Source organism: Punica granatum, chromosome 7 (genome assembly GCF_007655135.1).
Source record: "Punica granatum isolate Tunisia-2019 chromosome 7, ASM765513v2, whole genome shotgun sequence".
Taxonomy (NCBI): Eukaryota; Viridiplantae; Streptophyta; class Magnoliopsida; order Myrtales; family Lythraceae; genus Punica; species Punica granatum.
Genome location: NC_045133.1, coordinates 27,065,787 through 27,093,445, shown reverse-complemented (window position 1 = coordinate 27,093,445; position 27,659 = coordinate 27,065,787). Strand labels below are relative to the sequence as shown.

Below are 27,659 nucleotides of genomic sequence, written 5' to 3'. Positions count from 1 at the left end.
AAATATAAGTTTATATGGTATCATATATATGATGTAACAAATCAAATTTAAACGAAAATCAGTCAATCTAATCACCTAATTTATATTGGACTCTCTATATCCAAAGTTTTGTCTCAACGGAGATATATATATGAAATTAAATAAGGTAAAAGATGAAGTTAAACGATGAGAATTATATAAAGTTTTGCTTTTCATTATGTTCACGAAAAGAAAATAGAAAGAGGAGGTATCTGCAGGAAGCTGGTTATTGTTCGACATGAGGGGATTGCTGATGCTCGAGGAATTGAGTTTTGATGGTCTCTGTTTGTTTAATGCATTTAGGCTTGGCTGTAACTGTAAGCTTGCGTTTGGTTTTCAATTTGGATCATGATCTAGGCTTCGTTGTTACTGTAACTTTGCGTTTGGTTTTCAAGTTGGATCGTGATCTAATTCAATTTGATTTTCTGTAATGATTGTAAATATTGATAAATATATGGATGGATGAATATATATATATATATATATATTTATTTATGAGTAATAGATTGTTTAAAAAAAGATAAAACGATAAAATAGTAATGATTGTAATGATGAATTTGAGAAAAAATAAAATTGAGTTGAATAGAGTAAAAATTTTTTATTCGAAAACCGAACAAAGCAGCCTTTTTCTCCTCGATCCATTTTTTGTTTCGATGCTACAGTATTGGGCTGTTTTTGCTTCAATGCTACAGTATTGGGCTGCTTGAAATGATTGGGGCCTGTGTGCTTCTTTTGATTTTTTTTGGCGGCCCATGCTGATTGTGACTTACGGTTTTTTAATTATGTGAATTAAAGAGCAAACGAGAATTTAAAAAAAAAAAAAAAGACAAGAGAGAAAAAAATGGAGTTGGGCGGCCAGAAAAGGGGAGAGCAAGAATTGGAGAAAGTGGGAAAGCCAGGGAAAATATGATGAGTGGACAGTGGTTAGTTTTTAAATGAATTTATCATTAATCTAAAATTAATAATTTTAATTAATTAAAATATTTTTTCGTAAGAGTAACTTGAGAAATCAAAGTCTTTCTTTATACAATAGTAAAGATAACTAGTTATTTTACTGGCCGGCCAAGGATGAAAAAGACGAGGACAAAGGAAGTTTAGACGATTCAGTCCCCGGACCGTCCGGAATACCTCGTGAACTGTAGGATGGGGATAGCCCTTTCTAATCAAGGGACTATCCCCTCGAATCAACGACTCCCAGGCCCCCGGACAGTCCCGGGCTGGACCAAATAATTTTCCCAGAACAGAACACACATAGACAGACGTGATTGATGGGAAGGAAATACATGCAATGTATACATTAGGAGGAGCCAGAAGGGAACCGCGTTTACGCCAAATTCCAAGTCCTGACTGACCATTCTCCACCTCATCCTCACCTCACGGAGTAGTCAGTGTCCCCTTTCTAGTTTTCTTACATGTTACGTTACATTACATCACGCCTCTAACTTATGCACGCGCTTGCGTTTATTCCAAGCCTCCGATGAGGGAAATTTCGACCACCTAAATTATTCATTCTGACCTTATACTAATTAAAATTGTTCGGATGGGGCTAGGAAAATTTCTTCATAGTAAACGGGTTTTTGTTCCGATGATGATTCGTTGTACAATTAGGGATTTTCATTTATCAAGTTTTCAGCCCGAGACTGCGTATCAAAGTGCACCCGACACCGTACTTTTAACATTTATCACGATTAATTTGCGAAATATCTGCACTGAGGTCCGGCCATTTGAATTAAATTGTCTTATGGCGTGTCCTGAGTTCATCCGGAACTAAGACAATAAGCACATCAATATCTCTCAATGCGGACATGTCTCATGTGTGACAGCTCTTTGGCACGGTCTTCACTTTGGATCGAGTTACTTATTAAATTTGTCCCATTTATACATGACTGAAAATGGCTAAGTCGAGCTGTATTATTTAGCTCGAGATAAGATTTCTTTTTGTGGGTCAAGAACTCTCAAGTGTTCTTTTTTTTTTCAATTTAGAAAAATAAATAATTTCTCAAATTTTTGTGCCAGTAAAATATGTTAAAGAGCCATATATATTAGGATTTATTGCACCATATACTCTATCGTTGACGGATATTTTTAAATCTATCCCAACGTCATTTTTTTATCCGAAGTATCAAAATATTGCTATTTTTGTTTCACCAACTATCCCCTAGAACCTAGACGGTAACATGAAATTAACAACGTTGAGATACCTCAGGTAAAAAATCGACGTCGGGATAAATCTAAGAATATCTATCAACGTTAGGCTATATGATGTAATATACCTCATATATTATTAATTAACGGGAGATTAGTATATAATAATGTCAAATGTGGTTGGAGGAATTTATTAAAAAAAGCGCACACACACACACATGAATGAACTCTCTCTTTCTGCTGGGATCATGGGAAAGAAACCTCGGCCGACATTGTCTCCTAATTTCCATGTCCATCATCATTATTGTGCAACAAGTTCATTACATCCCCTGTTTCTACCTAATCCTACCCTCCACCACAAATAAATAAACTGATCGAATATTCTAATTTTCTCTCGATATTATTCGCTCGTAATCTTTAAATTCGGATAAGAGAAAGCAGTCGGCTTTGTTTTTTGTGTTGGTTCGTGTACGGGAATCATTAGCGGCGGCCACAACGTTAATCCAAACGGCCCTAAAGGGTTATGACACGGTCCAACTAAAGAACCATAGTCTTTTTCGAGGTCATGAATGGTAAAAACATTATTTTCCTGTTTTCTTTCGCATAATGATTCCCCATGGGAAGGAAGCAAATATCAGTCTACAGAAATAGTCAACGTTTCAACTCAATCCAGCAGTTGATCCAGTTCTGTTCTGTTCTTGTTTTGCTCAAGTTTCCCGGTCAGGCTGTCTGTCCCTCCCCCCCCCCCCCCCAAAGACTTTCCTTTTCTTCCTTCTCTGAAAGCTCTTTCCTCGACGTTTCCCCAATCGAAACACAGTGCCACCAGGCCATGTCCTCTCCTATCCAAATAAACCCCAAGGCAAAGATCTCATCTCATTAATACCGAGACCATCATCAATCACATCTGCCTTTCTGCTCAGATTTTGTGAAATTCATCAACTGGGTCGTCTCCATCTCTCGTCAACTCTCTTTCTGATCTGTAAAGCTTGAAACTTTGGGCAAGAGCAGGAAATGGGTGCGTGTTTAAGCAAGAAGAAAACTTCAGAATCAGGCTACAGTGGCTATAGATCAGCGCCAGGAAGAGGAGGAGGAGGAGGTGGTGGTGGGGGCGGTAATGATTATAATAATTACCAGAGACCCTATGAACCGGTCGTGCCCAAACCTTCAGCTCCAACAGCAACCCATCAACACCAATATGTACCTCAGAAGCCCCGGTCAGTCCCTTCCCCAGCAGCCCCAAAACCAGCCCAGAGGGTTGAACCGAACACAATCTTAGGGAAGCCATTTGAGGATGTGAAGTCCCACTACTCAATGGGTAAGGAGTTGGGCAGGGGCCAATTTGGGGTCACCCACTTGTGCAGGGAGATCTCCACGGGGAAGGCTTTTGCCTGCAAGTCGATCTCGAAGAGGAAGCTTGTGAGCAAGAACGATAAGGAAGATATCAGGCGAGAGATTCAGATTATGCAGCACTTGAGTGGCCAGCCCAATATAGTTGAGTTCAGGGGGGCTTACGAGGACAGGCAATCGGTTCATGTGGTCATGGAGCTCTGTGCTGGGGGGGAGCTCTTCGATAGGATCATCGCCAAGGGGCAGTACAGTGAGAGGGCGGCTGCCTCTATTTGCAGGGCAATCGTTAATGTTGTTCATGCTTGTCATTTCATGGGAGTGATGCATCGAGATCTTAAGCCCGAGAACTTCCTGCTTTCCAGCAAGGATGAGAATGCTGTTCTCAAAGCAACTGATTTCGGGTTGTCCGTTTTCATCGAGGAAGGTAAGGGGAACAAGAAAATTCTGTCGTTAACTTAGAATTACCATTCTTCTAGATCATGATATGATAATCGAGTATATTCTTGGTATCTGCGAAAACTAGGAGTACTATTTACATATGTTTAGTCTTTGTAGGTTTGGTAAGTCATTTTCTTGTTGCTTTCGGGTCCTTCAGATATGCTTGTTAATTTCAATAATATATATAGGTTGTTGGGTGCATGATCTTGTCAAACCGAAATAGAATTGTAGGCCTGTTCTTTCATGATTTTTCTAATTCCGGCATTATTGCCCCATTCTGTCATGATTTCTATTTGAAGGTTGGTTTTCAGAACTTTCATTTGCATTGGTAAGTAAAACCTTTAATCTTAGCTTTTACTTACGTTTTAGTATGACACATTCGTGCATGAAACAATGCACAAGCAAGTCGTTTTCTTTGGTGCGTGTAATCTTCATCGTTGGTCTCTGAAATTCATGACAGGAAAGGTGTACCGGGATATAGTCGGGAGTGCTTACTATGTTGCCCCTGAGGTTTTGCGTCGCAGTTATGGGAAGGAAGCAGACATTTGGAGTGCGGGAGTGATGTTATACATTCTTCTCAGTGGAGTTCCTCCATTTTGGGCTGGTAATATCGTTCTCTATCTCTTGTTCTATTTGATTCATTGTAATAATTTTGAAAGCTGCCAATCGTATCAAAAAAGAGATGATAACTCTCTTTAGAACAATGAAAAAATTCTTTATCTAGATGGTAAAATGTCCAGGCAGTACAGGAACTAATCTTCCACCAGAAGCCTTAGCACTGATTTCTTTTTGTACTGAACATAAATTGCAGAAACTGAGAAGGGGATATTTGATGCTATATTAAAGGGGGATATCGACTTTGAGAGTCAGCCATGGCCATCAATATCAAGCAGTGCTAAGGACCTTGTCAGGAAGATGCTGACCAAGGACCCCAAGAAACGAATTACTTCTACTCATGTTTTAGGTAATGTTTCTCATTACAGTTAGCTTTTATTTTATTTCGTGAAAATGGATTATGCTACCCAGAGTAGGCCATCTGTTTAATGCTAGAGCTCGAAAAAGGACATGCATGCAGTGGCAAAAACTAGTAAATTGACTCGTACATATATCTAGATGCCATCGACCTCTTTCTCGAAAATTTTCATTCGAACAGAATTGGTTGGAAACAAATTTGGGTTCAATGGTCAATGGTTTCTCTATATTATCTTCACTAATTTTTATTCGTCTCGTTTTCTGCTACTTTATTTATTGAATATAACGACCAATGCAGAGCACCCATGGATTAAGGAAGGTGGAAATGCATCAGATAGGCCTATTGATAGCGCGGTTCTCTCGAGGATGAAACAGTTCCGAGCAATGAACAAGTTAAAGAAGCTTGCATTGAAGGTAAGACCCCTGCATCTTCGTGAATAAATTTCTTCTACGTTGACAGAAAAGAAACTCGGGTTAATTGTGGAATTTAATACTTGCAGGTTATTGCTGAAAATTTCTCGGAAGAAGACATTCAAGGTCTGAAGGCGATGTTTGCAAACATGGACACAGACAAAAGTGGAACGATCACGTATGAGGAGCTGAAGATAGGACTGGCTCGGCTCGGGTCAAAACTCACAGAGGCCGAAGTCAGGCAACTTATGGACGCCGTAAGGAAAAAATCCTGAAATTTGTGAAACTTCCTTTGGAAACTGCTTCTCTTTGTTGAACTTAATGATGCTTCCTCATTGTCACTTCAGGCTGATGTGGATGGGAATGGAACTATTGACTACATCGAATTCATAACTGCTACAATGCACAGACACAAGCTGGAAAGAGACGAGCATCTCTACAAAGCCTTCCAGCATTTTGACAAGGATAATAGTGGGTAAGCTCTTTCTTCCTACCTTGAACTGATGCTCTCTCTTTCCATTACGTTCATAAAAGTTTCTGCCGCCACTGCGCTATTCCTTCTCTGTTTAGCATAGCAGAAATCTTCCAAAAGGAATTCCAGTAACGTTTCTCTGGTAGTGAAATTTTGAACCTTCTCCCTTGCTACCCCTGCAAACTTAACCTTAGAATCAAAGTTGATTGATTCGATAATACTAAATGGTACTTGTCCTGGACTTTGCAGGTTTATCACGACAGACGAGATAGAGATGGCAATGAGAGAATACCAAATGGGAGACGAAGCCACCATTAAGGATATAATAGCTGAAGTTGACACGGATAATGTAAGTTCATCTCAGCTTCTCAAACTTAAAATTATGAGAATGCACGCTCATATAACATTGTATTTACAGGATGGTAGGATTAACTACCAAGAGTTTTGCGCGATGATGAGGAGCGGAAACCAGCAACAGGGGAAGCTCTTCTAACGTAGCGATATATGACGATCCCATGTTTTCTTTTCACCAGCATAGTCCTGCTGGAAAAAGGATATGTATATTAGCTTTTCCTATTCCAAACGCAAGACCTGTCCCATACACATTAGCTTCCATAACCTGGTTCAAGCCAGATTTTTGAACTTGCTCCTTCCTCTTTTCCTCCTTTCCTTGTGAAATACGCAATGGTTAGGGAAAGCCAAACGAGATTGAAGTTCATCTGCAGCTGTATTTACCGCCCCGATTGTTGATGTGTACTTTTCACGCATTTTGTATCTACTTTTACACATTTTGCAATTTACCGCAGTTATATTTTCAAGTTTGAGTAAATTGACAAATTGGTCCTCCAGAGATTGAATGTACATCAAATTTATCTCGAGAAATTTTTTTCATCAATTTAGACCTCCACTTAATAATTGTCCATCACGTTCATCCTTCCGTCCAATTACCGTCAATCGGTGGACGGCTAAAGTGATGCAAAAAATTTCTGGAGATAAATGTGATGTATATTCAATCTCCGGAGGACCAATTCGTCAATTTACTGAACTGTATCTTTAAATTTTTTATTCTTTTCTACTATCCCGTCCCTTGTTCTTCCTCTCCCTCACCTGTTTCAGAGAAGTGTGGCAGAGGGCGGGAATCGTAACTCAGTGGAATCGGCTCTGTGGGCGGGATTTGTTTGATAATATCAGATTAGCCAGGCATGTGATAGCAACAGACATAGGGAGAGGAATAAGTTCAATTCCTCTGTTGTTAAGCATTTTGGTTTCGAATATTATCTTACTTTGCCTTGTCATTTCTGATCTATCCAGTCCAGGCTTTGCTTGAATTAAATTTACTTCGGCTTTCGCTCTTTCTGTTTTTTGTGCTCATCTTGTACTGTTTGGGTAATTTTATTCCAAACCTTGCATAAAATCAGCTGTTAATTTTTTATGTTGTGTTGCGATGATCTCTTGTTATAGCTGATCCGCTTGCTGGCGAGAGGGTGCCTTTGGTGTGAATAAAAAATATTTCGAGAAACTGAGGAAACAAAAGGGGGAGTGATATATTCAGTCAAAACAAAGAAGAACGAAGGGGACAGAGCAAAGAATAAAAATTAAATCCTAACAACCTACGCTTAACTCTAAAACCAAACATACATACAATTAATATATGATGGTTTTGATTACAATCAACGTTCTACGTAAATTTCTCATCACCGAGTCCCTTCCATTTGATCCACCTCAGCTGTTTCTGATAATTGAAATATTCCAAATGCAAGTTCACAGAAAAGATTGCCAGATTCACTTTGAACAGCCCATATTCATATCAATCGCTTGGGCTATTTTCTACTCGATGTCATTACTTGTCCAATTGTTTGGACGATGATGTAACATTAACAACACAGCTTTCACAGAGTAGCAGGTATAGCTCTTAAACCAAAAATACCATTGATGCAAAATGTAATCTCATTACAATCCATTAGAAGTCCAGGAACTTATACAGAACCAAAATCGCAAGAGAAGCAGCAAAAAACAGCATAACACTCGACGGTCCCAACCAGGGCAAGTTTCGAACACGAAACACCGAATTATTCAATGCCCAAATCCCGTACACGTGGACGCGACAATACTACTGCAAGAACACCAGAAGCTCAGAAACCATGAATCTTGATCTGGTCCTTCTTCGCCAGCCCAGCCTGCACCAGGAAGTGGCTCACGTTCTTCCGCTGATCGCCCTGGAGCTGGATGATCTTGCCAAGCTCCTTGTCCTGCACAACATTCCCGTTGCAGCAGAACTCCTTCTTGAGATCCTTGAGGATCTTCTCGTAGCTGTACTCTTTCTTCAGCCCCTGCACCGTAGTCAGGCTCTTCTTCCCGTTCCGCTGCTGGATCCGGATATGAACATACTCCTTAGCGCCCGATTCCTTGGCTTCAGCAAAGGGGTCGAAAGAAGAGGGGAGCTCAAGGTCTACTTGAACCATGAAAATCGTCGGCTCGGAACTTCGACTCACTTCACAAGATACCGCTCTTTCTTTTGTCTGCGCAAAATCACAGACACAATTAGAAACAATACTCATTAAGGATCAAATCACCAAACTGAAGAAAGACAAGATCTTTATAGCCAGCAAACACTAATCGGAAAACGGGTCATGAACTCCATCGGAAATGATCAATATCGTCTTAGAAAAACAGAGCATCAATCAAACACGAGATAAGAGAACATATCAGAAACCAACTTGCAGTGATCAAGAAGATCATCGGCAAGAAGAAACGCAAACACTGTAAAAATTCCAGATATCAGACTTAAGAAAGACACGATCTTCCTAGCCAGCAAGCACTGCTATGAAGAAAGAACGGGACATGAATCTCATCGAAAAGCAACAAAATCCTCTTAGAAAACAGAGCATCAATAAAACACGAGACAAATCCTCCGACAAGAGATCATACCAAATACCAACTTGCAGTGACCAACAAGATCAGGAAGAACAAATTGCTTGGGATGAGACTAATCACTCACCAGAGGATGAAGGCTGCTTCTTACGCTCGGTGAATGTTATAACGACGGTGGAATACGGGGGCTCCGTATATATAGGCCTCAGAGGCGGTTTATTATCAGCCACAGGATCTGACCTTGTTCTGAAAGCCCGGCAACTGAAGTGAACGTTCCAGAATGTTTCTTCCCCATTTCGACGGTGGAGATGCGTCCCCTTACCCATCGTAGACGCGTAGATTCCACGCGAACTTATCGTGATGCGGAAGTCGGTGGGGCCCGGGGGCGGGCGTGTGGGCCCCGCAGGGAACAATCCAGAGAAATGGTGGTGGTGGTTTCTCGGTTCAGTTCATCTAAAATCCAATTGGAATATCGTATGGTCGCCTTTTTGGGAGTAGTAGAGTAATATATTTCTTTTCCATTCTCCCCCCAAGACGTCTTTTGGGCTTTGATTTGATCCTCGATTTTTAGTAGTCGTTTCAATTTAGTCCTTTTCTTTTTCCATTTTTCTCACCGGAGAGGGAAAGCCCGCGAACCTCGCGCGGCGAAAGGAGGAATCCCCGTCCGAAGAACTCATATCATAATCTCTGCTCGAACGGATAAAGCCGTCCCTCTCTTTCTGTCTCTCTCTGCGGAATCGAATTTTGATGGAAAAAGGCAAGTCGAACGTCGCATCTGCTGCAGATTCTCTTCAGGACCTCACGCTGAGCTCCATTTCGAGCTCCAGACCTATCCCTAGCTCGACCAGAATCACCGCCACGCTCCGATCGACCGGTACCTATCTCTTCTGTTCCTTTCTCTCGCCATATATCCACGACCGGGCTATTCATCTTATCGATTAACGGATTCATGTTCAGATAAATGTCAGGCACGCAGTTGTTATGCCGAATCGAATTTTCTGATGTTTTCGATGTTACATTAGCTGCCTATGTCTCCGTTATGTGGATCGATTGGGAGCACAGGTTGATTGGAGATTTGGTTTTCCTGAGAATTAGAGATTATTCTGGAAGTAAATTATGGCAGAGATTCTTCGATTGGTTGAAAATGTTTGACTCAGATAACAGTGAAGCAGTGTTAATCTGCTAAAATATTCATTCATGTGCTCGGAAGTGTTTTATCTCAACTCAATATGTGATGGTATCTTAATGGCAGGAGTGCCTAATAAGAAGACAAAACCTCCTCCTAGTTTGGTCACTCTGTGCCTTGGGGTTGTTGGCAAGCACTTGGAGGACATTGTGTCAGATTTGGAGGCGATTGCTGCCAGCTTTCCTGCTGATGTCAAGGTTGACTCTCTCTTTGAAATATCATTTCTCATAATTTTCCTATTTGCAGAGTTGCTTGTGCTAAACTCATTGTTGTGGCATTTTACAACGAAAGATAGGTGCCTATTTTTGGGTTAAGTGATAGTTGCCTTCCCTGTTCTATTTTGTCTCAGACATGATGCTTGCATTTGCTCCTGAACACAGATTATAACAATTGACAAGAAACTGCATTATCATATTTTTGCTAATTGTGATTATAATATATATATATATATATATAGGATATAGGTATATATGCATGTTTTATTAATATTTCCAAGAGTCAGGTCTCGTTAACTTGTTCTGAAATTTGTGTTTGATTGCTTGTGGGTCAGATGGTAATTGTGGCAATTGCCAGGAGAAGAAGGTTGTTAGATGATAATGTCATTCTGTCGTTAGCGGATAGTTCATGGGAGATCCTGGACCTTTCAGGGTCGGATGTTTCTGACAGTGCGTTAAAGGAGTTAGCCATAACATGCAGATCTCTCCGAGCTGTTGATATAAGGTATTTGAACTTCAAACAATTGTGTATTTTACTTGTCAGTATGTCACTACACTTTTGATAAAATTTTGTACGACTTAATATAGTGTCAGATGGGTAGATCACTGTCTCATGAAATACATTATTAGTAAATTTGCACTAGTGTAATGTGTGGTTGGTAGATCACTATCTGATGAAGTTTATTTTTTATTGATGATTTACTGATTCTTAGTATTTAGAATAGGAAAAGTTGATGCCAAAATCAAAAGTATGTTTTATACACTTGACAGATGGTGGTTGTAGACATGCATAAACTCATGATCATTTGGTTTAGTTGGATTCTGTTGGACTAAATTATTGATTACATTTTGTGTTATCCTGATAGAGGCAAACAGAGCCGTAGTTGGCTTGGGTTTAAAATAATATTTTTATAGCACTATAGTGACGGAATAATTGTGAAAATTCCATTTGATCAAACTTAAAATTGCCTGCTTGAAAAAACCTTTTGGTGATATTCCTAACTGGCATTTGAATCTGATAGAGAACATTTCAATTCAATATGCCATTTGAAGATACTTAAAGAGTATGTAGGAATCAATGCTCTCCTTTCGACCGTTCCAGTATGTGTTAATTTAGAGTAGTAGTAACAGAAACTCATGCAAACTCTTAATCCATATAGTCTTCAATTTTTTAGCAATCTATCTCATATTATCCAACGAAAACGTACATTGTTGTTTAGGGAAGTACAAGAAAAACATCTGGTCATCATATCCTTGCGAGATTGAACTTCCTGTACATCTAACTTTACTCGTCAATTAGCATCAAGTCCATTATAGACAGATTGATGTGGAGCTCCCCATTGATAGTGCTACGATACTCTACCTATATCTTAGGTTCCACTAGATTCATCCATACATTCTGAAGTCTTTTATGAGGTTAAAAATTTCTCATTGTATAGATTCATACCTATATCTCTAGGTTCTCTTATTAATTTTCCTTTTAATCTTTGGAAGAGCTTTGGATGAGTTGTGATTTCATCGACTCACCAAACATCTTGAAACATATACGGAGAAACATATAAACCACTGGATCAAATTCAAAGGTGGGAGCACTTTCACGTTGCTATGCATGAAATCACTCAGCAGAAATGAAACCCCGCTCTTACAGCAGGCAACTACAAGCTTAGAGCAAAATTAGGAAAATGAGTTGCCAGAAAATGACAGAAGATTAAAATTCTGTGGTATAATATCACAACCTTACATTTTGAATTTCCTTAGTTACATTATAATGGATCGACTAAGATACATTGGTATATTTCCTAGCAAGTCCTACTGGTTGATCTTTTTAAATAATTTGCACAAGTAAATTCTGAATTCTTTGTCTCTTCAGCTATATTTCATTTCAATCTGGAAATTAGTTATTAGTCAACCAGCGTTATTGAATATCAATTTTATGCCCATGGATTTCCTCTTTTCCCATTTTTATTTCAAGAAATAATAGAACAAATTGGATCCTGATTATAAATAAGAGGAATGGCCTCTCTGAATGAATATCTATCTATATCAATGTATACAGAGAAATATAAATACCCGATCATAGTATTGAACTGAAGTACAAAGTGCTGCTGAAATTTGCGTCCTGTCACCAATGAACTCTGGAGGAGTTGCTTTTCAGGACCATTTGGTCAAACTAAGGTTATGTTTGGACTTAATTTTAAGTGCTGAAAATTTAAGACCTAAATAGAAAAAATGCTTAATTGATTAAGTGAAGAGTGTTTGATTGGGTAAAAATTATGATGGCTGAAATTATATTCACATAAATGCCCAATACTTTAACATCTTTTCCCTTTTGCACACATTTTATTTTAATTTTTAAATTCAGAAAAAAAAAACTCGAGGGTTTTCAATCCGGAGAGGGAGGGGGTCAGGGGCGGCACCATCGCTGGCCACCACCTCCACAGAGGAGGTCGCTGGCAATGATCAAAGAGAGGGAGGGAGGGAAATCGGGCGGTGGTGGCCTCGATCCTGGCCACCACTGCCATAGAGGAGGTCGCCGGCGTCCTCTGCGCTTGCCGGTGACCTCCTCTGTGGAGGTGGTGGCTGGTGATGGTGCCGCCAGCGCCCCGGGTGACCGGCACCCGACACCCCGGGGCACCGCCGCAAATATGATAAAATTGCCCTCAGCTTAGCGATTTAGCAAAAAAACCACTGAATGATTAAGTAAGTTCCCTTTTACTTCCTCATTCAGCACTTTTTTGACTTACTCATTAAGTCAAGTCACTTTTGTTTTGTGTTTATCAAACAAGCTTAATCCAATTAAAATTTCAGCACTTAAGTAATCAAACACCACCTAAGTCTCAAGAAATTTGTCCAATTAAAGTCAAACAACTTACATGCAAAAGTAAGAAAATATCTATCCTCTAATTGTGATCTTAAGTAATACCTTAACAAAAAGAAATGAAAGTGATCAAACTGCATAAAATGGTTGCATCAATTGTTAGCATTTTATCCTGACTGAGTCTTAGAAACAATGAGGAATATGACTTTTAAAGGTGAACGGTTTAGGTGGTACTAATTTAAGGTAATAAAATTATGAGACAATCCAAGCTCATACATTATGTAAGCTATGGTAAATGTAGACCTGGAGGAAAGGATATAAAAAGCCTCTAGGATGATGCTAGTATATACAGAATAAATCATTGTGGATCAATTTAAGAATTAATTACCATGTTTATTATATGCTGTTTATACCTTATGGTTTTAATTGAGTAGTTATCTGTAGTTACTTGTAATCGAAAGTTTATATTGCTATAACCCATCTTCATATTTAGCCCTTAGCAGAAGTGGCTCTTTATATGGATTTAATTTAGAATAAGTTACTATGTATTATTTACTCAATGAAAATGATCAAGAGGAAAAAGTAGGGTGACAGTTCTAGATCTAATTCATATAATTTTTTTTTCTTTTTGAAAATTCTAGTAATAAATTGGAGCTTTGAGATTGGAATTAGCTAGGCATTTCTAGATGCTAATAAATGTGAGACAGTGAATCTGTGTTCAGATAGATGACATGATTTAACTTTCTGCAGTCGATGTGGAAAGATCACAGCAGCTGGCGTTTCTGAACTTGTGCAACAGTGCCATTCATTGGAGACATTAAGATGTGGGTAAGCTTTCTAGGAAACATCTTGAAGTTTCGTATATCATGTATGTCCCTAGGGTGCTTTAAGATTCTGTATGTCACATATCTAGACATGGCTTTATTAACCTGGGTATCAATAACAAGAACTGAGCTTTATAGGACTTCAACCTGAACACTTAGCAGAGAGCTTCTGGGGAGCTTCTGCATATGGCTTCCGACAAATAGTGGACTAGGCATAATTGTTTATAGGAAGGTGACCTATCATGGTGATTTTCAGAGATGTTTGTCTGACCTATATAATATCAAAATAATGTATACTTTCAGTTTGTGCAATTCTACAATGTGAATGTCCCCCAACATGTTATCCTGTTTTCTGTGGCTATTAATATGCCAGGGAGAAATTGATGGTCCATTACCTTATATGCAACCACATATCGAGATAGGCAAGTTACTCAGTTAAAGTTCACAACCTCTTGTTAGCAACTTAGATAATTCATACAATCCTTTTAAGGCTATATCTTGAGTTTTGATCCGGAGAAACAAACCTCATAGCAGGCAATGAACGCAAGTTGATGTTGCAGAGGGTGCCCGAGGAGTGATTATACAGCACGCAGTTGCGTTGGCATTTTAAAACCAAAGCTTAATGATGCAGCAGGGGACTCGTGGGAGGAACTCGATACCACTGAAATTGTTCATGGTGCACAATCATTGCATTGGCTTGTCTGGGTATGAATCTATTTTCTCGTTTTATTGGTGTTGCCTTAAGTTATTGGTCACCTTGCATTCTGATAGTATAAACTATTAGTTTACTATATTAAAATACACAAGTTTCCATCAGGGAGATATATCTTTCAGTGTCTTTAGGGTGATTTATGTAGGGGCTGAAATACTTCAAAATTAGGAAAGCTGTGAAGAGAGGTACTCTTGTTTGTGAATACATGTAGAATCTTGTTGACTTCAGGAGAATATATGATGACATTAGTTAATATAGAAAAAGTTTGCTTTTTGAATATGCTGAATCTGCAGTTTCACTAGGTGAAATTTAGAAAATTCTTTTCCTTTATTTGCAGCCAAGAATTGATAAAGGCTCTCTGGAGAATCTAGCTACTGAATGCCCGAGGATAGTAGTGAACCCGAGGCCATCCCCGTTTGGTTTGAGAGGGACACAGGTGCCCGGAGAAGCATTGCCAGATATCATATTGGATGATCCCTTCGTCAAGGATATAGATCCCAAAACTTGGGCGGTTCAGGGATTTAAACCCAGAGCAATATCCCCGTCTCTTTGTGGCTCATGCGATGAGCTATCCATGGCCGAGAAGTTCAGGCTTGCATTTTTGGAGAGAGACAATCGGTTAGCTCCAAAACGGGCAAAGAATGCAAGACAACATCAGCGGCGGGCAGAAAGGGAGTGGATGACAATGGATGCAGGTGCAAAGGCAATAGCTTTGGCCTCTCGAGCAACTAAGTCTCTGCATGCTAGGAAGCTGAGCTAAGACATGAGTGTAGGAGCTTTTCCCCATTTGATCTCGTAATGTTTTATGATTTCTTCAATTATAGTCTAATAGAATATTACCATGTAAATGTTGTGGTTTTCTCTGTTATGATGGGTAATAGTTTTCTCCCCCTTTTTGAATTGAGACTTGTAATATGAATGAGGAGGGAACATACTATGTTAACCGACATGGACCCTAGGATATGTATGCTGGGGCGATCGGCGAGCTTGACAGGAGCAACTGTTGTTAGTGATGTGATGGAAATGAATGGACCGGCATTAGACCCTCTGCAGTTTGTAGTTTGTTATTATAAACGAATTGACCTGCATCAGACCCGAAGGGGTCCGGACTATGTGCGTCCCGAATGGCAGCAGGGTAACCTTTGGACCTGGGATGGGCCCTAAATGGGCTGTTAAAGGGCCTCAATTGTGCCAGAAATATGCCCTGAATGGAATGGACAAGGAATGAGACCAGATTGCATCTTAATAATCGTTCAATAAACTGGAATGAGGTTTTGAATAGATACGGAATGATTCTGGAATAGGTCCGGAATGAGTAATCCTCCAATTGGACTGGAGTGAGGTTGTAATAGACACGGAATGAATCTGGAATGGATCCAGAATGAGCATTGAATGCAATTCAAGGAACCAGGGAAGAACCAGGAAAGAGAGAGGAATGAAACGAAACTAGCGAGGAGAGAATGAGGGTGTCGGGATTACAGATGAGAAGAAATGGGATGGGACCAACGGAACTGATTTGGAATGGACCGGGAAAGAGAAAGGAATGTGCGTAGAATGAACCCGGAATTTTTCCGCAATCAATACAGAACGAAGCCCGGAATGGATCAGGAATGATAATTTGCTACAGTAGAACCATGGGCCAGCGTGATCTATTAATGGGCCACAAATGGGCACTAGTGGGCCAATGAATATGACCTGAATGGGACATGGAGTGGGACGGGAATGCATCTGGAACAACCCTTTAATTGGACTAGAATGGACCCAGAATGAACCTTGAATGCGAATGGAACTGTCCCGGAATTAGTCCGAAATAAACACTGAGGGCACATTTGGTTCGTAGGAAATGGTTGGGAACGGAATATATATTCCGTACAGAATACTCATTCCAACGTTTGGTTCATAGGAATGCGGAATAGTTATGCCAGGTCGAAGTAGGAATCTGGCTTTTATAGGGAATAGGTGTGCCTCCCTTGAATTTCCGGAATAGCTATTGTCCATATGGAAAAAATGTGTGAAAATCCGAAAATGCCCTAAAGTTTCTTCACTTATTTTAATCTCATGCCATCCTCTTCTCCTGCTTCCCCCGACCGTTCAGTAGAGCAAATCCGAAGCTGAAAGTGCTCGATCTCTCCTTCGGTTTCGATTCCTCCCTCGACATCTCGAAGCTCGCTCTTCACCCCCACTTTGCCGAAGTTCGAAGCTCGCTCTCTACCCCATTCTCCATTCTAATTAGGCTTGTCTCGCTGCTGTCCTCGAACTCTAGAATCGTCGAAACCTTCGCAAACCCGAGACACCGTTGAGGGTGGAGTTGCCTCTCTCGCTTTGATCAAATTGCCTACGCTCGGCGATTCGATCGGGGCAGAGAAGCTCAACTGAGGCTCTTCGTGGCCATTCTTGGGCAAGCCTGGGAGAGGAGTGACGAGTGTGAGGTCAGAGAAGAGGTTCTCCTCGAGTGGCTCTAAAGAGGAAGACGCAGTTGGGGGATCAAGTGGAGGTGGAGGTGACAGGTCGATGGGCTGGGGCTGAGGAGCAGGAGGTCGACCTTGACCCCGTTTGAGAACGATTTGGGCTGCGGGGGAGCCATGTACTATTTGTCTTCTTCATGTTGAAGAAGATGAGCATTGCAATTTTTTTTAAAAATTCTACTTAATATAATATTTTAATATATTTTAAAAGATGGGTATTTATGTCTTTTTATCTTGTTTACATTGTATTCTCAGTTTTCACCATTTTTTTTATTCCATCAAACCAAACAAAATAAATTTCATTAGAATTTCTATTTTATTCATTGTCAATTCTAATTCATGTCCATTCTATTTTCTATCAATTTCATTCCAGCGAACCAAACACAATCTTAAAGGTATCGAAATGGATCAGGAATGAACCTAAAATAGATTCAGTGCTGGATTGGCATGGAATTGTGTGGAATGCTAGATTCGTACCCATCCCGGGTTCACTCCAGGCTCGAATCCATGGCCATTTGAAGCTTATTTCTTATTATGAGTCCATTCCACGTTCATTATTTGACCATTCCATGCTCATTCCGAGTGTATTCAAGGCTCATTAATTGGTCATTTCAAGCTCATTTTGGGTCAGCTTCAGGCTTTCCAGTTTCATCACACGCTCTAAGGCAAAGAAGAAGCCCAAGCGTTGGCATGATTGGTAGATGGAACAAAACTAACAAGGAGAGAATGAGGGTTTCGAGATTATATATGAGAGTGGAGAAATGGAATGAGACCTAAGGTACGTTTAGGCTACGTTTGGTTCAATGGAATGGAATTAATGCAGAATACAATAGACAATGATTAGAATTGAAATTCTGATCAAATTCATTTTGTTCGATTGGACATAATAGAAAAATGGCGAAAATTGGGAATACATCATAAATAAAATAAAAGACATATATACCCGTCAAAGATTAAAATAATATATTAAATTGAAATTAAAAAAAGGACTTTCACTATTGAAGAAGATTAATAGTGTTCAGGAGCTGGCTCTGGTTCCCAAGCCATCTAGGGCTCGCGAGCCTCACGGTGGGTTGGAGTTGGGCTCGTGAACCTATCCCAGGGGTCGCGAGCCCTTGATCTCGACGAACCCAAGCTCGGGAGCTTGGGTTTGTAGAGAGAGAAACTCTTTCTCTTTCTATGAGCCTAGGCCTCCGGAGCTTGGGTTAGTCAAGACCTATGGATGGTGAAAATGGGAGCTTGGGCTCGTGAAATTTTTGTATCCCTCTTTCCGTACAAATCTCCTTAGCTTGGGCTCGTGAAATTTATGTACCCTTCTTTCCAAATCCCAACGAGTCACGCAGGTTAGAAAAATTTTGAAATCAATCTCGGGTTTAGGCGATAAACATCTTGAAGTGAGGTCGAGGAAGGTAAGAGAGGAGAAGGGGAGTCTTAACTGGCCGAAACAAGGCGGTACATGTGAGCAGAGTTGAGGGAGGCAACGAAGGTGATGATGTGCTGGGGAGGGGGCTGGGCCATGAAGATGATGAGGGTATTTTCGACTTTTCACATCTATTTCTGATGGAGAATAGCTATTACCTATGGACATGCGATGGATGGGCATTTCGAATCAATTCTTGATAGGAAAGCTGATCCGGAATAGCTATTCCGGATCCGAATGTTCCCAAGCAACGGAATATGTATTCCACGGGGAATACATAGGGAAGGGAATGGTTGTTCACTTGAACCAAACATGCCCTTAGTTCTCTGGAATGGAATGGATGTAGAATATGATAGGCATTGATTAGAATTGAAAAGGAATATAATTGAAATTTTGATGAAATTCATTTTGTTTAGTTGGGGAATAGAAAAATGGTGAAATATGAGAATACACCGTAAAAAATAAAAAGACATAAATACCCCTTTAAAATATTAAAATAATATATATTAAATCGAAAATATAAAAATAATAATTTGAAATTCACTATTTGTGCTAAAAACATGGCTACGGGGAGAGCCTTGGATGGCTCAAGAGGTTAGATTTGGGGCTCGCGAGCCTAAATTTGTGCTACGGTCGAGTGGATGCGGAGCGACGGGGACAACGACCACGATGGACGGGTGGCGCAGTGCCAATGATGATGGACGGGCGACAGCAACGATGGACGGGCATCTGTGACGGCTGAGCGAGTTGAGGACCAGTTAGAGGAAGGCCGAAGTGGAGGGTGCTTACATTTTCAAGTGTTGGGCACATTCTCCTTTAGTGAGGATCGTGAAACCGAGTTGGAAGGGGTAATTGCAAATCCGGACGATGGGGGAATTGAGGGGGCTTCGAAATTGTGCTTCCGACACTCAAGTGAAAACCAAAGCAGAAAAAGGAAAAAAGAGTATCTTGGTCATCTAAAACTCTTCTCCATCTTTGCGCTCATATATATATATATCTATTCAATATTTTTTAAGTCAAATTTTCTACTGATTTATTGTCAATTTACTTTACTGTCTATCACTAAAATTAAGTTCGTGACTTCTCTCTCACTGTACAACAAAGACTCCGACATATAAACTAGTTTAAATCACATAATACTCATGATTTATTGATTTATCCGTTACTAAACAATAACAATTGTATGGAATTTTCTTTTACAAAAATGTGAATAATAGACGGCAAATTTAAATAAAAATGACCGAGGAATAATAATTATTTTACTTACTATAGTAGATAGAGTACGTTCAACAATACTGAAAACGAGATGTTTAAATATATAAAGACCTCAAAATATGAAATTATACATAAGTATTTATAAAAAAAATATTTATATTTAATGCATATATAAATATTTATATTTATTTTGTATATATAGATATAAATATAAATATATATTAGATTAGATTAGATTATGTTTATATCTAAATAAATATACTTATATTTATGTAAATATATATTAAAAAAGAAATTACATCCATGTTGTAATCTCAAAATAGCAAGCTTAAGCATGAGATTGGTATTTTGAGACAATGCCCGGGAAAGTCCAAACGAAATTTTCGGACTTCAAATTACACCCAAACGGTATAATTAAGGGTGTAATCAAGGCGGGAATTCGCAATGCCCACCTTGATTACATCGAATAAATTTTTTTGTTTAAATGGATAATATAAAAATAATAAACGTCAATTGAAATTGATATTATATTGGAAGAGAAAAACCATACTTAAACCCCAATAGGAGAATCCACTAGTTGGAAAGAGAGAGATTTGTAGGATATTTCTTGTAGTTGAGTGTGGAAAAGATTTTTCTCGAAAAGGAAAAAAAAAGGAAGGGAAAACACAGCTTTAATTTGAAGAAAAAAAAAACATGCAGAGAAATTTGTGGGATGTGCTTTTACAATCGACCCTAAAGTTTGGTTTCTTCATACATGTCAGAGAAAGGAAGGGATGTAAGTGGGTTCATTTTACAATTAGCACCGCTATTCTTTGTCATTTTAAAAAAAACTAGGGCTAAATTGAAATATATATGTAATTATTCGTGGAAATTCACCAAAATCTTAAATTTAAGTGAGGTCTTTATGTAACTGAAAAAATAAAAGGAGAGCGGGAGAATGGGCTGGAGGTTGGCGCGCGGTGCCCACGCGCGTTGGGTCAAGTAATTCCGAATCGTCTCTATGGGCCGAAACTGAAATCCGATTGGGTCCAACGTAAGCCCACTTCGACGTACCATGTGGGCCCAATGTCAGCCCACTTTCACGTCAAAGACGAGTTCAATGAGAGAAGAACATAGGCACGACACGACGAAACAGAATCTCAGCCAGGCAAAGTTTGGACGGAGCCTCCGCGGCGGTTGATGGCATCGCCGGCGAGCTCAGGTCCACCGTCGCCCCCAACTTCCCGGCAAGCCTAACCCAGTTCACCAAGGACCTATCGGTATGTCTATGAAAATCTTAGCTCAAACAGTCGAAAGACTTTGAACTGTCTGTAAAACCCTTTCTGTCTCCTTGAAACTCCATTGACGATTCATCGTTACTGCCAAAGTTAGTTCTTTAGAGGTTTTGACTTAGTGCCAACGTAGAAGAGATCAATCCGAAGGCATGTACTGTAGCTGCAGTAGTCTGACCGCAGGGGTCTTCTTAAAATCTCCATCACTTCCCAATGTACTTCCGCAGTCACTGGATTCCCGATCCGCGAGAATCCCATTTCGGGCCTCTTCGATCCGCTGCGGGCTCCGGGAGCTCCGGGAACGGATTGAGTCCGTGAAGAGCACCCACAAGATCACTGAGGCCATGAAGCTCGTGGCTGCCGCCAAAGTCCGCCGTGCCCAGGAGGCCGTGATTAATGGCCGTCCCTTTGCGGAGACCCTAGTCGAAGTCCTCTACGACATAAACGAGCAACTCCAGTTGGAGGATATCGATCTCCCGTTGACGAATGTACGGCCTGTGAAGAGAGTGGGGCTCATCGTAATAACCGGTAATCGGGGCCTCTGTGGTGGGTTCAACAACTTGGTCATCAAAAAGGCCGAGGCCCGAATGGGGCAATTGGAGAAACTTGGTGTTGAGTACACAGTCATCAGTGTCGGGAAAAAGGCCAACGCATATTTCAGGAGGAGGCCGAGTATTCGGGTAGATAGGTTCATAGAAGGGGGAAGCTTCCCCACTGTGAAGGAAGCTCAGGTGATTGCGGATGATGTGTTCTCGTTGTTCGTGTGCGAAGATGTTGACAAGGTCGAATTAGTCTACACGAAGTTTGTATCTCTGGTTCGGTCCGATCCCGTAATTCACACCTTGCTTCCCCTGTCGCCAAAGGGAGAAGTGCTTGATGTGAATGGGAATAGTGTCGATGCTGATGGGGACGAGTTCTTTCGGCTGACCACTAAGGAAGGGAAGTTGAGTTTGGAGAGGGAGAGAGTTGTGAGGAGAAAGGATGGGCTCTGTTCGCCCATCTTGCAGTTCGAGCAGGACCCAGTTCAGATTCTCGACGCTATGATGCCCTTGTATTTGAATAGCCAGATCTTGAGGGCACTGCAGGAATCAATGGCTAGCGAGGTTGCCTCGAGGATGAATGCCATGAGCAATGCGACAGACAATGCAGTCGAGCTGAAGAAGAATCTTTCTATTGTGTACAACAGGGAAAGGCAGGCGAAGATCACCGGGGAGATATTGGAAATTATCGCAGGAGCTGAGGCTCTCACAGATATTGATTAGTGCAGACTGCAGAGCATTAAATCCTGCACTGTTTAGTTGATCCTTTTGTTTCCACATATTTGGAGGAGACCAGTCTGATTCAATTTGAGGGTTCGTATATGACGTTTTTGAGCAGTTATATAAGTGCCGTGCCATTTTTGTGTCCAAGGTTGAGGTTGACTTACAGTGAGGCTTGTATCGAAATCGACTTACTAGAGCTCCTATTGAAGCTATAAGCGGCTGAGTTTTGTATTTCAGGATCAGGGGCTCGATACATGGAAGAGCCAAAGAGCTCCCTAGTCATGGCTAGAGCAATATGTCAAGCTTTGTATTTAAAGATCTAGGCTTGGGGATGCATCGAAAGGCAAGTCTTCAAGATCTGGTTTTCGTTCAACCAACATTGAATCGCCGAGCAGAAGTTAGACATACACCATCCGATGAGCCATTTTGAGTACAAACTTTGTACTTGGTTCCGACATTTGTATTGCTTTAGCCTGGGCATCTTGATCGTCTGTCCTATCTATTGTAATTTGTTTTGGTTTGATGCTTCAGCCCAAAGCTTGATCTGATCACATGCTGATTCATCATGATGTGCCATGTTTCCGATCCTACATGATTTTCAACTCTTCATAGCTTGAAAGATTTTGAACTTTGGAGCAATGTGAAGTTTTGTATGGATTTGGATGTTGCATTGTATTTATATATATATATTTTCTTGGGCAAGTGCCAAGGAAACAAAAAAAATAGAGTTAATTGTGCCATATAGCCTAACGTTTAAAGGAATTATTAGTTTTAGCCAAAACTTGATTTTTTACCTGAGGTATTTCAACATTGATGCGTTGGTTTCACATCTATCCCAATGCTAATTTTCAGTCCAAAATTGATGAAATTGCATACGTGTCACGTTAATTTTGTAATAAGTATTAGGATATTTGTAACAAGTGTCGGGATAGATGTGAAACTAACATGCCACATGTGCAATTCCGTCAATTTTGGACGGAAAATTAGCGTCGGAATAGATGTGAAATCAACACGTCAACGTTGGGATATCTTAGGTAAAAAATCAAGTTTGAGTTAAAACTAAAAATTTCTTCAAATATTAGGTTTTATGGCACAATTATCCCAAGAAAATAAGAACAATTAAAAGTTAAGGAAAACAAAGACGGGGTATGGAGATCTCAATAATATCGTCAAAACGCAATGCGGCAATATCAACCGGTGGACTCTGATAGCTATGAAGACCAACGGGTAGGTGGAGAGCTTTCTTTGCAAGCCATTCCGCACATGAATTTCTCTCATGGTAAGTGTCTGACATTTTAGGATCTGTCAAGAAGTTCACTTATGCCTTGAACCAAAGTTGCTAATTGAGGAGGATAAGAACCACGGTTATTGATCAAATCCTGGACTACTCGGGAATCCATCTCTAAAACAACACATCGAAAGCCAAGACGCCAGCCTTCTTTAAGCCCCGATAGGACTCCCCAAAGCTTCGAAATTACAGTATTTGTAAGTGACGATTCAATGGGGCTGACGCTCTGGCAAGCTGACAGATGCTATGGGCCGGCCGACAGAGAATCTATTCAGCCCACAGAATAGTAAAGAAACGATGAAGTAAATAATTCAAGAAAAAAATTCAATACTCCTGCCCCAGTAAACATGTAAACCGAGAAAGTTTACTTTCCATCCTAAAGTTTGATTTGGGGTCAATTCTTGAAAATTTGAAGTTTGGAATGGACCTTGAAGTTTCCCTTCTTGTTTCACTGTAGTACTCCAATATTAAGTATGGATTCGACGGAGATTATCGTATGATCTGCATATGATTGATCAATGCCATCTTTTCAAGGTAAAAGTACAAAAATACTAAACTTAATTCACCTAAACATGTCATTTCACGTGATTTATGTCCGAATGGGAACCATACTTTTGTCTCATCACAAAGCAATTGGCCCCATATAATATTGGCGATGATAGTAAGCTTATGGGACCACACCATACATAGCGTCGTAGGTAGTATAACCTTCAGGGAGCATAATGGTTCGAATGACAAAATTTAGGGTGCAAAATGAAAATATCCCAAAATAAAGAAGAGGACAGAGAGAGAAAGAGAGAGCGCTCACGTCACGTGCCGTGGGAATGATCACGTAAGTCCCTCCCGTCCCGCGTCCCGCGTCCCGCGTCCTCTTTTCGAAACCCTATTTGGAGTCCGCCATTTTCCCCCTTCTCTTTCCCTCCCACATTTTCCCGCCTCCCAAACTAAACACGCACGACTTCCGCCATTAAAATCCCCCACAGTCTTCTCTCTCAATCTTCATCCTCTCTCTCTCTCTCTCTCTCTCTCTCTCGATCTCGTAGTCGGTTCTCTCTCTGGCATCTCACAATGAAGGCCTTCAGGAGGAGTACCGAAGCTTCATCGTACCACAGATACCTCAAGCCAGGGGCCCTGGCACAGCTCCGGGACTCCAGGATCAGCGCGAGGTCCCACAAGCTCTCCGATTCGCTGAGCCAGCTCTCCGTCTCCCGCCTGATCCGATCTCCGGTCCAGACCCAGCTCCCGGCCGCCGCTGTCCTAGATCGGGTGCCTCCGTTCGTCACCTACAGCTTCGGCCCTCGTTACCTCAAGAGGAAGAAGCTCGTCGCCGCTAGATCTGTAAACTTGCCGAGCATAGAGATCAGTTCTTCCGACTCTTTAATGAGCCTGCTTGGCGGCGATGCCGTTGCTGCTCATTGAATGAAGCGGTTCGGTGAATAGATCTCAGATTTTTTTTAGCCCCCCTCCTTTTTCTTTGTAGATCTTGTTGTTTAGTAATTTGCCCGAATTGCAAGGTGGAAATGAAGCTCAAAATGTTCGTACATTTTCCTTCCCATCATTAGCCATTGCTTTTACTTTCTCTGTTAGATCGATCAAATCTATCTATGCCTCCATCCGGATGGTAGAGATGGTTGTCGAAAGTCCAAAACTGTCAGTAATTCCCCCAACAAATGCTATTAGGATCAGTAATCCATGCACATTTACTACTGTTCTTGAATCTCGCCCGTTTTCGCGTATGTGCCTTTCGTTTGGTGCCTGTGTTGGTCCAGTAATTCGATCTGTATGGACAAAAACTCAAACATTCTGATGGCCGAGTTAAGAGAGCGATTATCATAGTACGAAGAGAACCAACTACTGATGTTTCACTGCCGTAATCGGCCCTTTGTGTTAGCTCATCAATGCTCCATGTCTGCAGGTTGTTCTGTTGGTTCATTGGGTACCCATGCGAATGAGACTTCTTACTCATTAGCAATGACAGGTTGAAATGGGTGTGTGCAGAGGTTATCTAGAAGTCCATATGTTGTTCATGGACCATCCCATCTCGCTACCACCCCACATTGTGGCATCGTTTAGCTTTTTTCTAAAGATTCCTAGTTCGACCCGAATATGATGTCCATCGCATCATCTCTAATCCGTATCTTCCATCACCCGGGAAAAAGTCTTCCCCTCGTTTAAGGAAGATAATTTGCAGGTGATGCTTCGCTTGTTGGAGAAGATGAACAGTAGCTGACGAGGCTAGTGGAAGCCTCCTCACTGCCATGACCGATCCTCCTCCCCCTACCGATCAAGCCGGCTCCCTCCTGGCCCAGATCCTCCGGTCCGTCACCCCCGACCTCCATTCCTCCGTCTCCAGCCTCCACTCCTCCCCCCCGCACCCTCCCCTTCGACCGCGGCTTCCATTTCTACTACAATTTCGACGAGTTCCGGTCCCCGATCCGCGGCATCCCTCCTCAGCTCTGTCGGCGAAATGGCCCGGAAAACACCATCGTAATCGTCGGGGATGAAGATGAAGAAATGGCAATGGCAATGGCGGAAGAGGCGTACAGCAAGTGAAAGAGACAAGGGCAACATTTGAAAATTTGAAGAAAAATAAAGGGCATCTTCGGTACTTTGTCAAAAGGCCCCAATCAGAATCGACAATCCTAGCTGAGAGCCCGTATTTGCAAATCAGCATCTTGGCGGATTTGGCCCGGAATCAGAATAGCCACTCCGAGCCCAAAAGTATAACCAAACGCAGAATTGCAAATCCGACCGAATTGGGCCGGATTTGCCATTCTAATCGGCCCAACCAAACGGGCCATGAGTTATTGACTATATTCAAGTTGGGCTCATGGAGCCACGAGTCACATTTTGTTCATGTAAATTTTGGGTTAATTTTTGCTCATTTGCGGCATCATGAAGTATGCAATACAGAGAGCAACTGCCACACACTTTGTTCCAGACAGGACAATACACTGATTAGGTCATCTAGGAGACCTCGGGTTGCCTTTTAGAAGTCACTGCCGGAGCACTGTCGATACCAAACCAAAATAGGAGAGGATCAGAATCGATCATTAGATATGCAATAATACAGTAGTTTTTGAATTTAGAAATGAAATATCAAGGTAAAAAACTGTGTTTTGATATAAGGAACATGGGGCAATGGTGATGTTTTGGAAGTCGGAAGTTTTTTCTTTACGGTTACAAAAGAGGTATGTTACTTAATACAAGAAAATAAAATTCAGATCTAGTATAAACAAAAGAAAATGAAAATCTATTGATGGAGAGGAATGAAGTCTCTCTTTAACTTTCCCACTTTTCTTTGGATTCTCTTTTCATTTGATCATTCTGTAGAAACGTATCACTTCCTTCATCTCCCGAACCAAAGTTCACCGTTGCTTGGATTTCCATTCTTTCTTGTTTCCTCTTTGCTTACCTATTTCATAGACAGAAACCTTTGATTGAAAGAAAGATAATAGATTTCAAACATGATAAAACATAAACAAAATATTAATTCATCAGCATGTCGGCCGTACAGTACCGGCATGCACTCCAACTTTATAGGGGGGGCCGCTCCTTTATTCCATCGGATCGGACGGCCACAAAACCGCACCTCCCCGACCCCGACCCCAGGAATCTGCCCAAATATGAATCGTTAATTTGTTGGAAAGATTCTTCCCGTAAATTAATTTTTCTTGTTTATAAACGCATATGATTAAACATATATCCCTGTGGTTGTGGGGTTGAAAAATTTGGAAATAATGGCACCAAATTCAATCTGATTGGCTGAAGCAATGCCAAGATTTTCGTGTTTTTTCCTTCGATATGTTTAATGTTAGCCCAAGTACGTTGAATGACGGCTGCTCAAGACCAAAAGCTGCGTGTGGGTCTCATTAGCTGGATAATAATCCTTCCAATTTCCAGATTTCACTTTCAATACCCTATTTTGTCTTCACGTCCAATCGTCATTGCGCCATTCCCACAAATTATTATTATTCCTCTAATTCATGAATAATTTGCTGAAAAAAATACGGCGCATATCTTCACCGGGTTCTTCAAAAGCATCCTCTTATTATATAATAATAAGGTTTAATTAAAAAACGTTCATGACCACCTTAGGATGCAGTGGTGTGTTCTAGAAGCACCTTACATTACGACGATTCATCAGTAAAATCCGAGCTGGACATTTCGATCACTTTTGGAAATAAAAAGTTCGATTATCTGTAGTCCATTACTCACTTGCTATTTGCTAATAAGCATGATCGTTCAGATAAAACGCTTATGCTAGTTAAACTTTACAATTAAAGAAGCATAGGTATAGAAATTCGGC

At 40.8% G+C, this 27,659-nt stretch overlaps 5 protein-coding genes and 2 long non-coding RNA genes across 8 annotated transcripts; 5 read left to right on the top strand and 2 right to left on the bottom strand.

Annotated features, from left to right (window-relative positions):
* The first annotated feature begins 3,174 nt into the window (after positions 1–3,174).
* Positions 3,175–6,621, top strand: LOC116212958 (calcium-dependent protein kinase 2-like). The gene is made up of 8 exons (XM_031547726.1): positions 3,175–3,934; positions 4,409–4,552; positions 4,760–4,912; positions 5,219–5,334; positions 5,421–5,588; positions 5,679–5,806; positions 6,053–6,152; positions 6,222–6,621. The coding sequence occupies exons 1-8, from the start codon at positions 3,175–3,177 to the stop codon at positions 6,294–6,296; spliced, it is 1,644 nt and encodes a 547-aa protein (XP_031403586.1). The 3' UTR covers positions 6,297–6,621.
* Positions 6,622–7,709: 1,088 nt separating this feature from the next.
* Positions 7,710–8,951, bottom strand: LOC116212960 (protein translation factor SUI1 homolog 1). Of its 2 annotated transcripts, none has more exons than XM_031547728.1 (2): positions 8,802–8,951; positions 7,710–8,322 (listed from the first exon to the last, which is right to left on the bottom strand). In XM_031547728.1, exon 2 carries the CDS (start codon positions 8,263–8,265, stop codon positions 7,936–7,938), a length of 330 nt encoding a protein of 109 aa, XP_031403588.1. In that variant the 5' UTR covers positions 8,266–8,322; positions 8,802–8,951; the 3' UTR covers positions 7,710–7,935. The 2 variants fall into 2 exon arrangements, with proteins under 2 accessions (XP_031403588.1, XP_031403589.1); XM_031547729.1 differs by having other exon boundaries at positions 8,732–8,882.
* A 224-nt stretch (positions 8,952–9,175) lies between these two features.
* LOC116212959 lies at positions 9,176–15,481 on the top strand. Its single transcript, XM_031547727.1, has 6 exons — positions 9,176–9,548; positions 9,927–10,057; positions 10,411–10,580; positions 13,644–13,721; positions 14,278–14,422; positions 14,767–15,481. Exons 1-6 carry the CDS (start codon positions 9,422–9,424, stop codon positions 15,187–15,189), a joined length of 1,074 nt encoding a protein of 357 aa, XP_031403587.1. The 5' UTR covers positions 9,176–9,421; the 3' UTR covers positions 15,190–15,481.
* A 5,168-nt stretch (positions 15,482–20,649) lies between these two features.
* Positions 20,650–22,725, top strand: LOC116214809. The gene is made up of 2 exons (XR_004158342.1): positions 20,650–20,788; positions 22,300–22,725. It is a non-coding gene; the product is annotated as an uncharacterized LOC116214809 (long non-coding RNA).
* LOC116214808 (ATP synthase gamma chain, chloroplastic-like) lies at positions 20,787–22,652 on the top strand. The gene has a single exon (XM_031550285.1). It carries the CDS (start codon positions 20,953–20,955, stop codon positions 22,060–22,062), a length of 1,110 nt encoding a protein of 369 aa, XP_031406145.1. The 5' UTR covers positions 20,787–20,952; the 3' UTR covers positions 22,063–22,652.
* Positions 22,726–24,287: 1,562 nt separating the features above from the next.
* Positions 24,288–25,058, top strand: LOC116213036. Its single transcript, XM_031547842.1, has one exon. It carries the CDS (start codon positions 24,419–24,421, stop codon positions 24,767–24,769), a length of 351 nt encoding a protein of 116 aa, XP_031403702.1. The 5' UTR covers positions 24,288–24,418; the 3' UTR covers positions 24,770–25,058.
* Positions 25,059–26,467: 1,409 nt separating this feature from the next.
* LOC116213037 lies at positions 26,468–26,993 on the bottom strand. The gene is made up of 2 exons (XR_004157984.1): positions 26,871–26,993; positions 26,468–26,765 (listed from the first exon to the last, which is right to left on the bottom strand). It is a non-coding gene; the product is annotated as an uncharacterized LOC116213037 (long non-coding RNA).
* Positions 26,994–27,659: the final 666 nt, after the last annotated feature.

What these genes read in the sequence shown, in the direction of transcription:
- LOC116212958 (XM_031547726.1), top strand. Translation starts at nt 3,175, where the DNA reads ATGGGTGCGTGTTTAAGCAAGAAGAAAACTTCAGAATCAGGCTACAGT. An exon ending in AGTTCCTCCATTTTGGGCTG is followed by an intron (nt 4,553 to 4,759) that starts GTAATATCGTTC and finishes CATAAATTGCAG; the next exon opens with AAACTGAGAAGGGGATATTT. An exon ending in TAAAGAAGCTTGCATTGAAG is followed by an intron (nt 5,335 to 5,420) that starts GTAAGACCCCTG and finishes TAATACTTGCAG; the next exon opens with GTTATTGCTGAAAATTTCTC.
- LOC116212960 (XM_031547728.1), bottom strand. Translation starts at nt 8,265, where the DNA reads ATGGTTCAAGTAGACCTTGAGCTCCCCTCTTCTTTCGACCCCTTTGCT.
- LOC116212959 (XM_031547727.1), top strand. Translation starts at nt 9,422, where the DNA reads ATGGAAAAAGGCAAGTCGAACGTCGCATCTGCTGCAGATTCTCTTCAG. An exon ending in CGCCACGCTCCGATCGACCG is followed by an intron (nt 9,549 to 9,926) that starts GTACCTATCTCT and finishes TCTTAATGGCAG; the next exon opens with GAGTGCCTAATAAGAAGACA. An exon ending in GCTTTCCTGCTGATGTCAAG is followed by an intron (nt 10,058 to 10,410) that starts GTTGACTCTCTC and finishes CTTGTGGGTCAG; the next exon opens with ATGGTAATTGTGGCAATTGC.
- LOC116214808 (XM_031550285.1), top strand. Translation starts at nt 20,953, where the DNA reads ATGTACTGTAGCTGCAGTAGTCTGACCGCAGGGGTCTTCTTAAAATCT.
- LOC116213036 (XM_031547842.1), top strand. Translation starts at nt 24,419, where the DNA reads ATGAAGGCCTTCAGGAGGAGTACCGAAGCTTCATCGTACCACAGATAC.